This window comes from Polypterus senegalus, chromosome 18, assembly GCF_016835505.1.
Source record: "Polypterus senegalus isolate Bchr_013 chromosome 18, ASM1683550v1, whole genome shotgun sequence".
NCBI lineage: Eukaryota > Metazoa > Chordata > Cladistia > Polypteriformes > Polypteridae > Polypterus > Polypterus senegalus.
In genome coordinates this window covers 8069788-8083005 of record NC_053171.1, presented here as the reverse complement: position 1 = coordinate 8083005, position 13218 = coordinate 8069788, and the positions used below count along the sequence as shown (strand labels likewise).

The following is a 13218-nucleotide window of genomic DNA, read 5'->3' as shown; positions in this document are numbered from 1 at the left end:
TATCTCGAGAAAGGTGACAGAGTGCCAGGTACTTCCTCCGATATGAATGAAGCCTATAAAATGGAATTCATCTCTGAACTCGACAGTAATTTTCGAATCAAACTATGCTGCCTCCACATCGAACTCAAACTCCGGGCTATTAAATAAATTCCAGCGCCTGCTTTAGTTGTGCATTTGTATCATAGCGCTGATCACACACTCGTCACGCCGGATTGTTTCCTGTTGTAAGGGCAGGCGGGCGGGCATTAAATCAGTCCACATTTCCGGAGCGTTGCTCTTCCGTCACGTGGAGTCTCGTGCGCAGGCGCAGACATATACACGAAGGCGTGGCCGAGTTGCCTCTAGAGGCGGTTATTGAAAGAGCCGACATCCACATCGCGCAGCTGATTGGCCAAAAGAGTGGTAAGACGCAAGCGCCTGAGCTCAACGCCAGCACGGGAACTTGGTGCTCGAGGAAGACAACGACGCTAGAAGTTGCGATCATGGGGTTGCGTTCGGCTTGGAAGCAGATGTCATGGCTGTACTACCAGTACCTACTGATCACCGCGCTCTACATGCTCGAGCCCTGGGAGCGGACCGTCTTCAGTATCCTTTTTTCCTTGAGCGTTTGCAAGGGGTCTCGGTCTGTGTCTGTGGCGGGGAAGGAGACTTAACCGGACAGACCGTTATGTGTTTAGAGTAGGACAGGGGTGGTTGGGGCTCGAATTTATATGTGTGTGGGTTTTTTACCCGATTCGGGGACATATTAGCCATAGAAAGCCGAGTATTCCGTATGTGTACCAAAGTGGGCGCGGTTTGTCTGTTTTAACTGTGCAATGTGCGAAAGGCCTCGGGTTGGGCATTTTAGGGTGCGGTAATTCACGGAAAGAGTCGAGCGCAACAGTTGGCAGTAGCGATTAATGTCGACCTAGCGTTGTTAGCGAGCGACCCCCCGGCTTTAGTTACGTTTCATTTGAATTGCTCGATGTGGGATCTTAAGAGCAGGAGAGTGTAAATCGTAGTTTCTGTTGAGCGTTGCCGAAAATGCAACAAGTGGCGTAAGAGGTGGGCACCTAAAAGAAGGTCGATGACCGCTTTGCAGACACACAGCTGCCGGCTTGACTCGGTTTAAAAGCAGCGCTGATCAAAGTCCGTGTAGGAAGGAGAAGGGGGTTATGAGGAGGTTATATGGGGCTTTGGTGGACGCCGTACAAGACGAATCTAACGCGGCGGAGTCGCTTTTCAGAGTTCGACAGCTTTTAAGAGCGCCCGCTTAATAAAGGATCGTGTTGCGTTCAAGACGATAGTCGCGGATCCTCTTTCATTGTTCACAAAGGGAAAAACTGCATCTTTTACATTAACACGCCGAATCAGCGCGAGCGGAGTATTTGCTTTCGTTTAAATAGCCAATTAGGTGCCATTCATCTGGGAAACTGCAGCCGAAGAGCCTTTACAGTTAAAGATCACTCGCAGGTTACCTCCGGTGAAGAGATTTTCTTGGGCCTTTTATGTGAAACCTTTAGTGATTTTAATATGTGATTATTTTGTCAGGCATTATGTAACATAAGAAATTACTAAACAGTGAAACTGAAATATTGGGTTTAAAAATGTACACACCAGGCATAATACCTTTTACTGTTAACTGACGTGTGTGAGAAAACTCCCACTGGACTCTCGGAAGGTTTTCGGTTCAAGATTCTAAATAATCAGAATAAAAATCGTATTTCTTCCTGCTTAATTGAAACGCTGAACGGTGACCTCATCTTGCCTCAAACGGGCCGTTTCCTGCTGAAGAGAACAGGTTCTCAGGTGGCACTGATGTCACAAGTGTGTTGTGGGTGTGTGTGTGTGTATTACAGTATATATTATCTAACTACCTATCTATAATCTGTGTGTATTACAGTATATATTATCTAACTATCTATCTATAATCTGTATTACAGTATATATTATCTAACTACCTATCTATAATCTGTGTGTATTACAGTATATATTATCTAACTATCTATCTATAATCTGCTGTTACTACACCCTCTGAAGTACTACTTGGACAATATTAAACAATGGCAAATAATACAAATGATTATCATTAAGTGTACCAAATTGTAGTCAAAGTTTTGATTCATCAGAGTAGCCTGCACCTTCTACAGCTATAACAGCCAAACTGTAGTATCCTTGTGATTCAGAGTGCCAGTCACCCCGTGCCAGGCCCCAACTCGGCCTCCAGCTAAAGAACCCCAGACCATCGCACCTCCTCCTCTGTGTTTGACAGTTGGTGTCGCACACTGAGGGACCGTCACCATCACCGAATCAACGGCGTACAAACACCCTGCGTGATGAACTGCAGATTTCAAATTTGGTTTCATCGGTCCATAAGACTTTCTTCCAGTCTGCAGTAGTCCACAGCCGGTATTTTCAAGGCCCTATTGTGTCCTTTAAGGAATGTCTTTGTTCCTGCCACTCGTCCTGTCAGACCTGCAGCACAAAGTCTCCTCTTCACAGTACAAACTGGCACTTGGCTTTGGTTGACCTGCACTGTTAAGCTGTGCTTGAAGCTGCTGTGTTGTAAGGCGCCTATCATGCAAGCTGGTGACCCTCAGAAACTTGTCTTCTGATTGGCATGTGACGTTGGCTCTGCCATTTCTCTTCCTATCGGAATTTCTTCCAGTTGCTGTTGGATTGTTTAGGACACCACCGGACTCCCCGACACTTGGATATTTCTTGCAGTTTCTCTAAATCAAAAAGGCCTGCACTTGTAAGGGTGACAATGCTCGGTCTCATTTCATCTCTTAATTGCAGTGTTCTTGCCGTTCTACAGTTTAATATTGTCCAAGTTGTACATGAGAGGTCGTAATAACAATCTGTTCCAACTCTGCCTTAAGACAGACGGGGTATTTAAGTAATCAACAGGTGTTGGGACACCAGTACAAACTGTTTGGCTTCATTTACTTTAATTCTGCAGAGCATGTGTAGGTTGTAACCTTTTAGTTAAACTAAACTTGAAATTTAAAACTCTGGCAGTTTACTGCTTAGCTGTTCACCATTGTAGGTCATTCATCGCTTTTCAGCTGATTTAGGTCAGAAGTGTTCTAAAACTTGACTGACAGTTTATTAATGTGTGTGTGTATGTATGGCAAGTTTTAGAACACTTCGGACCTAAATCAGCTGAAAAGCGATGAATGACCTACCGTATTTACGCTTGTACCACCCGCACATTTTTTCCCGAAAATTATCATTAGAAAATCAGGTGTGCGTCATACACGAGGAAACTGCTTGGGCTCGTTCTCTAAACGCTTCCTATACAACCACAGTGCGCATCGTACATGGGGGGGGCAATGATTTTCACGATTTTCTTTGTAAAAATTAGGGTGCGTGTCTTACATGACAGCACATGGTACACGAGTAAATACGGTATCTATATATTAATATTTTATATATTTTGAAGAAGGTAGCATTGCATACATTCATGTCAAACTTGTACATCAACAAATTACTTAATAGTCAAGCTAGAAAAGCCAAAATTTAAAAGGGAAAAATATACAGTGGTACCTTGGTATACGTCTTTAATCCGTTCCAGATCCTTGGACTTATACCAAACGAATTTTTCCCATAAGAAATAATGGAAAAATGATTAATTCGTTCCCATGAAAAAAAAAATCCTATTGTTATTGGCATATTATACATTGATGGGGTTGTATAAAATAATTTAAACACTGCTTAATACTAAAATACATAAATACAAAAGCAATTAGATGAAATAAATGAAAATGACTTGTCTGATAACAATGAGTTGAATTTTACTGCACAACAAAGGAGAGCTTTACAGTACAGCCCTTCTAAAGGAGCCTCTTCAGGCGACTGTGTAGCACCGCCGTTGTTCTTCTTCAGTCCAAATCCCTAAAGCAGATTCCCTCCAGACTGCTGCCTTATTACATCCACTTACAACTCGTTTTGCACCCTGGTTAAAAGGACACTGCGGCCATAGATCTCTTATTCCTTTCCTACTTTTTCAATAAAAAGAATCGTAGCCTTCAACAAATCCAAAACGTTGACCTTTTCAGCAATCGTTAACATCTTCCATTGGTGCTTGGGCACGGCCCCTGAAGCAGTAGCAGTAGCAGATCGTTTTGGAGCCACAATGAAGGGCTTGACTACGCACAAAGATAAACACAGAAGAGCACAACTCTTTACACCGCGAAACACGTTGATGCTGAATGAGCGAGACGAGACTTCCTGGTTAACACCGCATTCAGCAAGCAGGAACTTAACTGCGTGCTCTGATTGGTTAGCTTCTCAGTCATCCGCCAATAGCGTCCCTTGTATGAAATCAACTGGGCAAACCAACTGAGGAAGCATGTACAGGAAGTAAAAAGACACATTGTCCACAGAACCCGCGAAACAGAGAAAAATCAGCGTTATGTATTTAGTTATGCCTTCATATAAAATCAGCGATAGAGCGAAACCGCGAAAGTCAAAGCGTGATATAGCGAGGGATTACTGTACAGGTTAAAACTTTTTTTTTTTTTGAAGGCGCACGCCTGGTATACCACACGTGGTGCTCTAGCACATGAGTCGTATACCAAGCAAAATATTTCGCCTCTAAACAGGATGTATACCAAGCTGGACTTATTCCAAAGCAGACGTATACCGAGGTACCACTGTATATCAAAGTTAAAAAAGGAAAACTTTTGTTCAAAGATTGGAAAATGTCCTCCCTCTCCCTCTCTGGTGCTTCTAACCTTGTTGCATTTCACAATTCATGAAGCCACTGTGCTCACTCAAAGCTTTAGATTGGTTTGTTCCCTTTGCCCTCATCGATGCCTCAAATCCGTGTCCTTGCAGAAGTCAACAGAGAGTCCCTTGGACTTCGTGATTTGGTTTTTACATTAGAAGAATCGAGACGAGAAGAGGCCATTCAGCCTAACCAATCTTACCAGTCGTATTCACTTAATTCTCCTAAAATAACATCAAGTTAAGTTTTAAAAGTCCCTAAAGTCCAGCACACTACTTGGTCACTTATTCCACATGTCTACGCTTCTCTGTGTAAAGAAAAGCCTCTTAATGTTTGTGTGACATTTCCCCTTCACAAGTTTCCAGCTGTGTCCCCGTGTTCTTGATGAACTCATTTTAAAGTCACCGTCTCGATCCACTGGCCTCATTCCCTTCGTAACTTTAAACACTACAGTCAGGTCTCCTCTTCATCTCCTGTAAAGGCTCAGCTCTTTGAATTTTTCCTCCTAACTCGTCCCCTGTAGCCCTGAATCAGCCGAGTCGCTCTTCTCTGGACTCTTGTAGAGATTCTGTGTCTCTCGCGGTGAGGTGTGCGGTAATGACGGCCTGCTTCAAGGTGACAGTGGGACTACATCGAGGATCGGCTCTGAGCCCTTTCCTGTTTGCAGTGAGGTCAGACAGGAGTGTTCGTGGACTGTGATGTTCGCAGATGACATCGTGATCTGTAGTGAGAGCAGACGGCAGGTTGAGATGAACCTGGAGAGGTGGAGATGCGCACTGCGGAGAAGGGAAGTGAGAATCATGAGGAGGACGATGGGAGTACATGTACATGAAGGAGAGGGAAAGGTGATGAAGAGTGCCACTGCAAGGAGCAGAGGTGGTGAAGGTGGATGAATTGAAACACTTGGGTTCAACAGTCCAAAGCTGTGAAGAAGAGAGTGCAGGCAGGGTGGACTGGGTGGAGAAGAGTGACAGGAGGGAAAGGGAAGGTCTATACAACGGTATTGAGAGCAGCTCTGTTGACAAAAAGACAGGAGGCAGAGATGGAGGTGGTGGAGTTGAAGATGCCACAATTTTCACTCGGAGTAACAAGGGTAGAAAGGGTTAGGAATAAGTATATTAGACGTCTGGTGACCAAGTGAGAGGAGAGATTGAGATGGTGTGGACATGTACAAAGGAGAGATGAGGGGTACATCAGGAAAAGCACGTTGAGGATGGAACCACCAGGCAAGAGCGAGTACAAAGAGAAAGTTTAAGGATGTGGTGAAGGAGGACATTAAGGCAGTCGGTGTGGCAGAAAATGATATCAAAAACGGGGATCGATGGAAATCGATGATCCAATGTGGCGACCCCTGTATGGGAGTAGCCGAAAAAAATAAATTGGAATATCCTTATAAAGGGCATGCAATCTGTAACGTTAAACCATTTTCAATTAAAATAGCATTTCCCAGTGGAAGATGTACAGCCTTAAGACTAAAGTACGACTTAAACTGCGTTACCAGCAATCGCTCCTTGGCGACGAATCTCCTAAAAGTAGGGGCTTAGTAACGTGTGGTTTGGGAAACCGAGAATCGCGGAACTCGTCATCTCATTTAAATGCCACTTTTAAGGAGACGTGTTGCTTTCAGCTGCGTTTGTCTATAAAATTAAAGCGGCCTTCCATCTGTTATGAAATCCAAACCGCCGAGGTGTGTGTCCGTCCCTCAGTCAGTCAGTCGCAGGGGCCGGCCGGAGTCTTTCTCCAGCACTGAGTCAAGTCGATTAGAGCAGCGGTACCCAACCACCAGGCCGCACAGAGAGAATCAAAAACTTTTTTGTTTAATTTCCATTGTATTGACTGTCGGAGTCTGCAGGGTGTTTTATTTTGAGAAGTGACCCGATCATCTCTGTAGAGCCGTGACTGCATTACGGTGTTTATGGACTTCGACAGCCACTGTAGTTAAGGAAGTATGAGGGTCGGCTTTAAAAACACAAAACTATTGATTACTTTCAGTACCTGTGACATCAGGGCCGTCTTAACGCATGGGCATGCTGGGCAGTTGCCCACGAGCATAGCAGCCCCCATGCTAATCTGTGTATGCTGATTGGTTGTGTAGGTGGGCACTGCTTTGCTGTTAAGAAGGCCCTGCTCCCCATCACTCCGTCTGTGCCGCTTTCCCACACTTGTCTCTGTTTCAGTTTTGATTCCCGATTTTAAATTAAGCGAACAACCTAATCCTACTGAAAATGAGTAAGAAAAAGAAACGTACATCTCTGGAGAGCTTCTTTGAAAAAGGGAGAAACGCCCAATGAGGAGACTGCAGAAGACTCTAAAGATGGTCAACAAAAAGAGAGCTGGATTTAAAAAGAAAATACCAGGAGTCCTACTTAAATTAGGGGTCTGTCGCAACAGGCGATTCACCAGCCCGCTCTGTTTAATAGTCCACTGGCTATCCAGTGAGGCCCTGAATCCTTCAAAACTGCTCCGCCACAGAGAGACCGTACACCCTTTTATTTTGCTTTATTATACGCGTGCGATGGCTGATCCGTGTCTTACATGTGACCGGTCCGTTGTGCAAAAAAAGGTATGGGGACCGCTGTATTGGAGGGTACGCTTGCATTTATAGCCGCATTGGTTTAGAGGGGGACCGACCAGAGAGTGGCAAATTAACCTCGCAGTAAAGTTTGGTTTTAAATCATCATGGAGTAGAGACCGAAATGGAAATCTGCACATATTCATTCTGATCAGACGTTTCCCCAAAATGAATTACGGTACAAAGATTTAGCTCCCTGCTAACGTAATCCAGCGAAATCTGAAATCTCAAGGTTGTGATATGCATTCCAACACTTTTGGGTGACCCAATGGGATGTGCTCTGAAAGGGTGGAATGCTGTGTCACCTGTTGTCCTCGCCTTGTGTCCCTCATTCTCCAGATCATGATTTCTGAAGATGGTACCGCCTGGTCTTTGGCATAACAAGTGTAGCATAAGCGTGCCGAGCTTTAGCATGATGTACTGCACTAGAAAACGCACGGCCCTCTGGTCCTCCCAAGATCTAGGTTCCAGACTCGGTAGTGCCCATCAAGTTACCATGCCACATGTGCTTGATGTGCAGCAGATGCTGGAGTTGGTGTTCTTCTCCTTCAATAGACTTCTGCAATTTGCTTCCCGCTCAGCAACCATGCCACCTTCTCGATCGTTTTGCCTGTGCAGTTTGCCGTGAAAGAGAGAGACCTAAATCCCAATAACTTCTTCCATATCCTGTAATTGGCTCATGCGCTGCAGATCCTGTCCTAGTGGTTCACAAGTACTAGCAGGGTGTGCACAGCGGAAGACAAAGCAGTCCTCCTCCTCCTACATCATATGATCGTTGTCTTGCCCCAGCGGTCTACAAATACCAGCAGGTTGAATGCAAGGGAAGGCAGGGCAGTCAAGTCCTCATCGTCTTCTTTCTGTCACGTAATCCGCTTCTGCAAGTCGCTTCACTGTCGGCTGACATCCCTCTGGTTCGTTTCTTGTCCGTAATGCTGCGTGTCTGTGCCGTCACTCATGTCCTGTCAGTCAACGTGTGCAGACGCGACGCCACTTGCTGTGAAATGGCTCTGAATGCCCAATTACTTGGCTGAGGTAGCCTGCACCTCCAATTTGCGGGGCGTATTATTTGTATCACAGAAGATCTCAAAGGTGCAAAGCCCAGTGGTTTGTGAGTTTTTATGTGAAAGACGGACAACTCTTAGCACTGTGTGTGTGTACGGAAAAGGCGCCCCTCACATTTCACCTTCCACAATTGACCCGCTGTAGATAATGAGCAGGTTACAGAAATGTAAATCATGCACTTCATTTTTTATATCTTTTACTTGTAATTTATTTTGGTTTAATAAATGCACTTGTTAAAATTGACAAACAATTAACCACATACTTGAGATACAATTAAACTTAACAATATACCAGGAATTAAAAGTTAACAAAAGCATATGAAATATATTTAAGTCGTGCTTATTAAGGTGATTATTGTTTCATATAACGTTTTGAATAAGAGTTTCAATAAAAATTGCAGTCCCGTTTTTGGTTTAGTCTCCAGGCCAATTGCGCCAGCTACCGCTGTATGTTAGTCACGGTTAACTCCATAGTCCAAAACAAACGAGTTTAACATTTAAAATTAAAATGAAAAAGAACAATTAACAAAATCATTGTTTAAAAGTCAAAGTTGTATGCAATGCCTCCAAGGTACTCGATCACATTACGATTTTAAAAATCTCGGACAGTTCCTTTGATTCTTGCAGAAATTGGAGCACACTTCTCGTTTCTTTGATTGCCTGAATTACCGGCAGTTAGTTGTGTAATTTCGCAATTGTGCAGCCCTCGTTGTAGTGAGGCGGCGAAAACGGCAAATGCGCGCTGCGTAACGGCCGTAGTGTGTTCGCACACATTAAACTGAGTAACGGTGCTGACAAAAAAATGCGTGAGATCTAGTAACTCTAGTTCTATGGAATGCTATTTGGATGTTTAAAATAAAATCAAAATTAAAAAAAAAAGTTTTAAATAATCCAGATAGGTGATATGAAAAATATCTGGGGTGAAGTGTGCGGAGACAAATGTGGGTGGCAACTTTTCTGGATTCCTATGTACAGGGTGATCCAGATGGTCTGGACGACTTTGATTTATGTGGGGACGATTCCAGTTCAGCGCGAAGACGATTCTTCATGTCGTCAGTTCGCACACTTCTCGATGATCCGGGATTTTTCAGGTGATTTTCTATGTAATAAACTGAATAAGTTATAGCGTGATAAAAATTGCATAATTAGATCTGGACCACCCTATATATACACGTCTCTCTCTCTCTCTCTCTCTCTCTCTCTCTCTCTCTCTCTCTCTCTCTCTCTCATATAGTGACTTTCACATCTATCTATTTATATAAAAAATCCAACATCTGTCTGTCCACTTTTCACAAGTGATCTACTTAACAGATTTAGATTTTTTTTTTTATATATATATATATATATATATATATATATATATATATATATATATATATATATATATATATATATATATATATATATATATATAATTTGCTTGAACATTCAGGTTGATTTTTGCGACTTCTCTCGTTGCACTATGTATCATCGTTCGCTGTAGGAGCGATATATACACGCTCTTCTGAGACGGAGGCTGCGGGCCGAGGGAAGGGGGATGCGTGATGTCAAGTGTGGGGAGCCGGTCTACCTCCGCCTTCTGGAGTGCACCTTCCCTCCGCTTAGCTAGCGATATTTGTTGTTTGATTTCTTTTTTTTTTTTTTTTGTTTGTCCTGTTTCACTGCTACGTGGGCGGAGTCACAGGAAACGGCTAGAGTGTCTGTCTGTCTGTCTGTCTGCTATTCATGAACTGCTTAATGGATTTAGATTTTTTTTAATGTATTTATTTCTATAATTTTTTTCAACATTCCAGTTGATGTTGCGACTTCTCTCATCGCACTAAGAATCAGAGTTCGAGTTTGCAGGAGGGTTACATTCACACTAAATCCGAGACACAGGCTGTGGGCTGAAGGGAGTGGGAAGAGTGACGTCAGGAGTGGGGAGCCGTGCAGGGCGCTCCGTACTGTCCTGTTTCATTATTACACGGGGCGGGGGGAGAGGGGGCTTGTGCGCTAATATAGATTATATAAATGGAAGATACATTTTTGTACTGTGTTCACATTTTTGTTAAATTTTAAACAAATGGAAAGAAGAATGACTCTGAAAAGGCTTTGATAATCGGCTTAATTGCCTTCTTGCAGGTTTCCTTAACGCCGACATTCAGATTCCCTGCTGATCTCCGTGGCCGGCATGGCTGTGTACACGGGTTACGTATTCATGCCGCAGCACATCATGGCGATACTGCACTATTTTGAAATTGTCCAGTGATGGATGGTGAAAGTGCCTTCACTCAGACATGGACGGATTTCCGCAGACTCCGAGACTGTCTGTACTTCCGTGGAACTGTTGCCTGCCGCCGGCAGGAGAGCCGCACCGTGTCAATTTATTTATTATTCCAGTTGGAGGTGGACCAGCGTGTCGCTCACTTTATAGCTGTTCTTATCCTTGTCTTTTGTATGGCGCCACTTTTGGTTTTTGTTTGTTTGTTTTTTTCTTTTAATCTCTGATGTTCGTTCTGTGTTTCAACTTTTGAAGCTTTCTACAGTGAAAGGTTTATAGTAATTTATCTGCCTGCCAGTGAAATCATTTTAAATTGTTTTATTTTAATACTTGTTTTTTTTTTTTTTTTTTGTAACTTGTGTCGATTTGTTCCCAGTTTGTTTAGGAACTTCAGATAGGAAAAAAAATTTTCTACTTTGTAATTAGATTCTTGACTACAGAGCGACAAATGTGCATATTTTTATGTGTTATTTTTAATACCATAAAAGTTGTGCTGCTGTCTATTTGTTAGACGTACACATGATCTGTATCTCAGGTGTTATATTTTTGCTGTACTACCATTGCTAAAAAATATAATCCTTAAAAACCCAACTTGTGTTTGTGGCTTATTTTGTAGGCTCCCGATTCTTCCAGCGTTTTGCTGAAGTGGTGCGTCAGGTGTTGGAAACGACTCTTGCAACTGAGCCTCTTGGCGTTTGAGGTGGTAAGGAAAGGATGAATCCGTTAATGTCGGGCTGTGTTCTGTGCTTCTGTCTATGGGGAGTGGCATGCGCTGGATGGAAGAGCCATCTGCTAGTCGTCTTATTTAATGCGCTACCGTGGCTGTCCGTTTGTCTGTCCAGGATTTGAAATCGCCAGGAGCTCGCAAACCGTTTGGCCGATCGACCTGAAATTTGGTGCATATATAGTATGTGACGTCTACTGTCTGCTTTCGGGGTGATGATTGACCTCCAAGGTTATTCCTCTTTTTATTTTAGTGTAGAATCAACTCTTGGTAGCAGGGCGGCAGTGTGGCGCATGTGTATGGGCGCCGTTCTCATCCCTACCACCTTCACCATTAATTCCTCTACATCTTTAAATCATTCCTGAGTTAGACTGAAGACTTAAGTGAAAAATTAAAGAACTAAGTAATGGCAACACAAACCCTGACTTAGTCAGTTTTAACGTGAAAAGTTGCAGATGAAAGAAGAGAAGAAGCAGCCACTTGGGTGAAGAGAAGAGCTGCTCGGGAACATCTGAGCACACGAATGATGAACGTACAGAGAAAGAGGATGAAAACTATAAGTCAAGTGGATTGACTGCACGTTATCATGCGGTGCGCCGTTACTGGTATTAAATATTTGTCCATATACAGTGGCTTGCAAAAGTACACATTTTGTCAAATTACAGCCACAAACGTGAATCAATTTTATTGGAATTCCACGTGAAAGACCAACACAAAGTGGTGTACACGTGAGAAGTGGAACGAAAATCATACACGACTCCAAACATTTTTTACAAATAAATAACTGAAAAGTGGGGTGTGCGTAATTATTCAGCCCCCTGAGTCAATACTTTGTAGAACCACCTTTTGCTGCAGTTACAGCTGCCAGTCTTTTAGGGTTTGTCTCTACCAGCTTTGCACATCTAGAGACTGAAATCCTTGCCCATTCTTCTTTGCAAAACAGCTCCAGCTCAGTCAGATTAGATGGACAGCAGTTTTCAGATCTTGCCACAGATTCTCAATTGGATTTAGATCTGGACTTTGACTGAGCCGTTCTAACACATGGCTATGTTTTGTTGTAAACCATTCCATTGTTGCCCTGGCTTTATGTTTAGGGTCGTTGTCCTGCTGGAGGGTGAACCTCCGCCCCAGTCTCAAGTCTTTTGCAGACTCCAAGAGGTTTTCTTCCAAGATTGCCCTGTATTTGGCTCCATCCATCTTCCCATCAACTCTGACCAGCTTCCCTGTCCCTGCTGAAGAGAAGCACCCCCAGAGCGTGATGCTGCCACCACCAGATTTGACTGTGTTCAGAGTGATGTGCAGTGTTAGTTTTCCGCCACACATAGCGTTTTGCACTTTGGCCAAAAAGTTCCATTTTGGTCTCATCTGACCAGAACACCTTCTTCCACATGTTTGCTGTGTCCCCCACATGGCTTGTGGCAAACTGCAAACGGGACGACTTATGGTTTTCTGTCAACAATGGCTTTCTTCTTGCCACTCTTCCATAAAGGCCAACTTTGTGCAGTGCACGACTAATAGTTGTCCTATGGACAGATTCCCCCACCTGAGCTGTAGATCTCTGCAGCTCGTCCAGAGTCACCATGGGCCTCTTGGCTGCATTTCTGATCAGCGCTCTCCTTGTCCGGCCTGTGAGTTTAGGTGGACGGCCTTGTCTTGGTAGGTTTACAGTTGTGCCATACTCCTTCCATTTCTGAATGATCGCTTGAACAGTGCGCCGTGGGATGTTCAAGGCTTTGGAAATCTTTTTGTAGCCTAAGCCTGCTTTACATTTCTCAGTAACTTTATCCCTGACCTGTCTGGTGTGTTCTTTGGACTTCATGGTGTTGTTGCTCCCAATATTCTCTTAGACAACCTCTGAGGCCGTCACAGAGCAGCTGTATTTGTACGGAC

The 13218-nt window shown here is 43.6% G+C and overlaps 1 protein-coding gene across 1 annotated transcript; it reads left to right on the top strand.

Annotated features, from left to right (window-relative positions):
• Nucleotides 1–355: 355 nt before the first annotated feature.
• On the top strand, nucleotides 356–11195 carry sptssa (serine palmitoyltransferase, small subunit A). Its single transcript, XM_039741563.1, has 2 exons — nucleotides 356–585; nucleotides 10489–11195. The coding sequence occupies exons 1-2, from the start codon at nucleotides 483–485 to the stop codon at nucleotides 10590–10592; spliced, it is 207 nt and encodes a 68-aa protein (XP_039597497.1). The 5' UTR covers nucleotides 356–482; the 3' UTR covers nucleotides 10593–11195.
• Nucleotides 11196–13218: the final 2023 nt, after the last annotated feature.

Excerpts from the sequence above, each read along its gene's own strand:
- sptssa (XM_039741563.1), top strand. The coding sequence starts at position 483 with ATGGGGTTGCGTTCGGCTTGGAAGCAGATGTCATGGCTGTACTACCAG. Across the intron at positions 586-10,488 it reads CTGGGAGCGGACCGTCTTCA|ATTCCCTGCTGATCTCCGTG; the intron begins GTATCCTTTTTT and ends GCCGACATTCAG.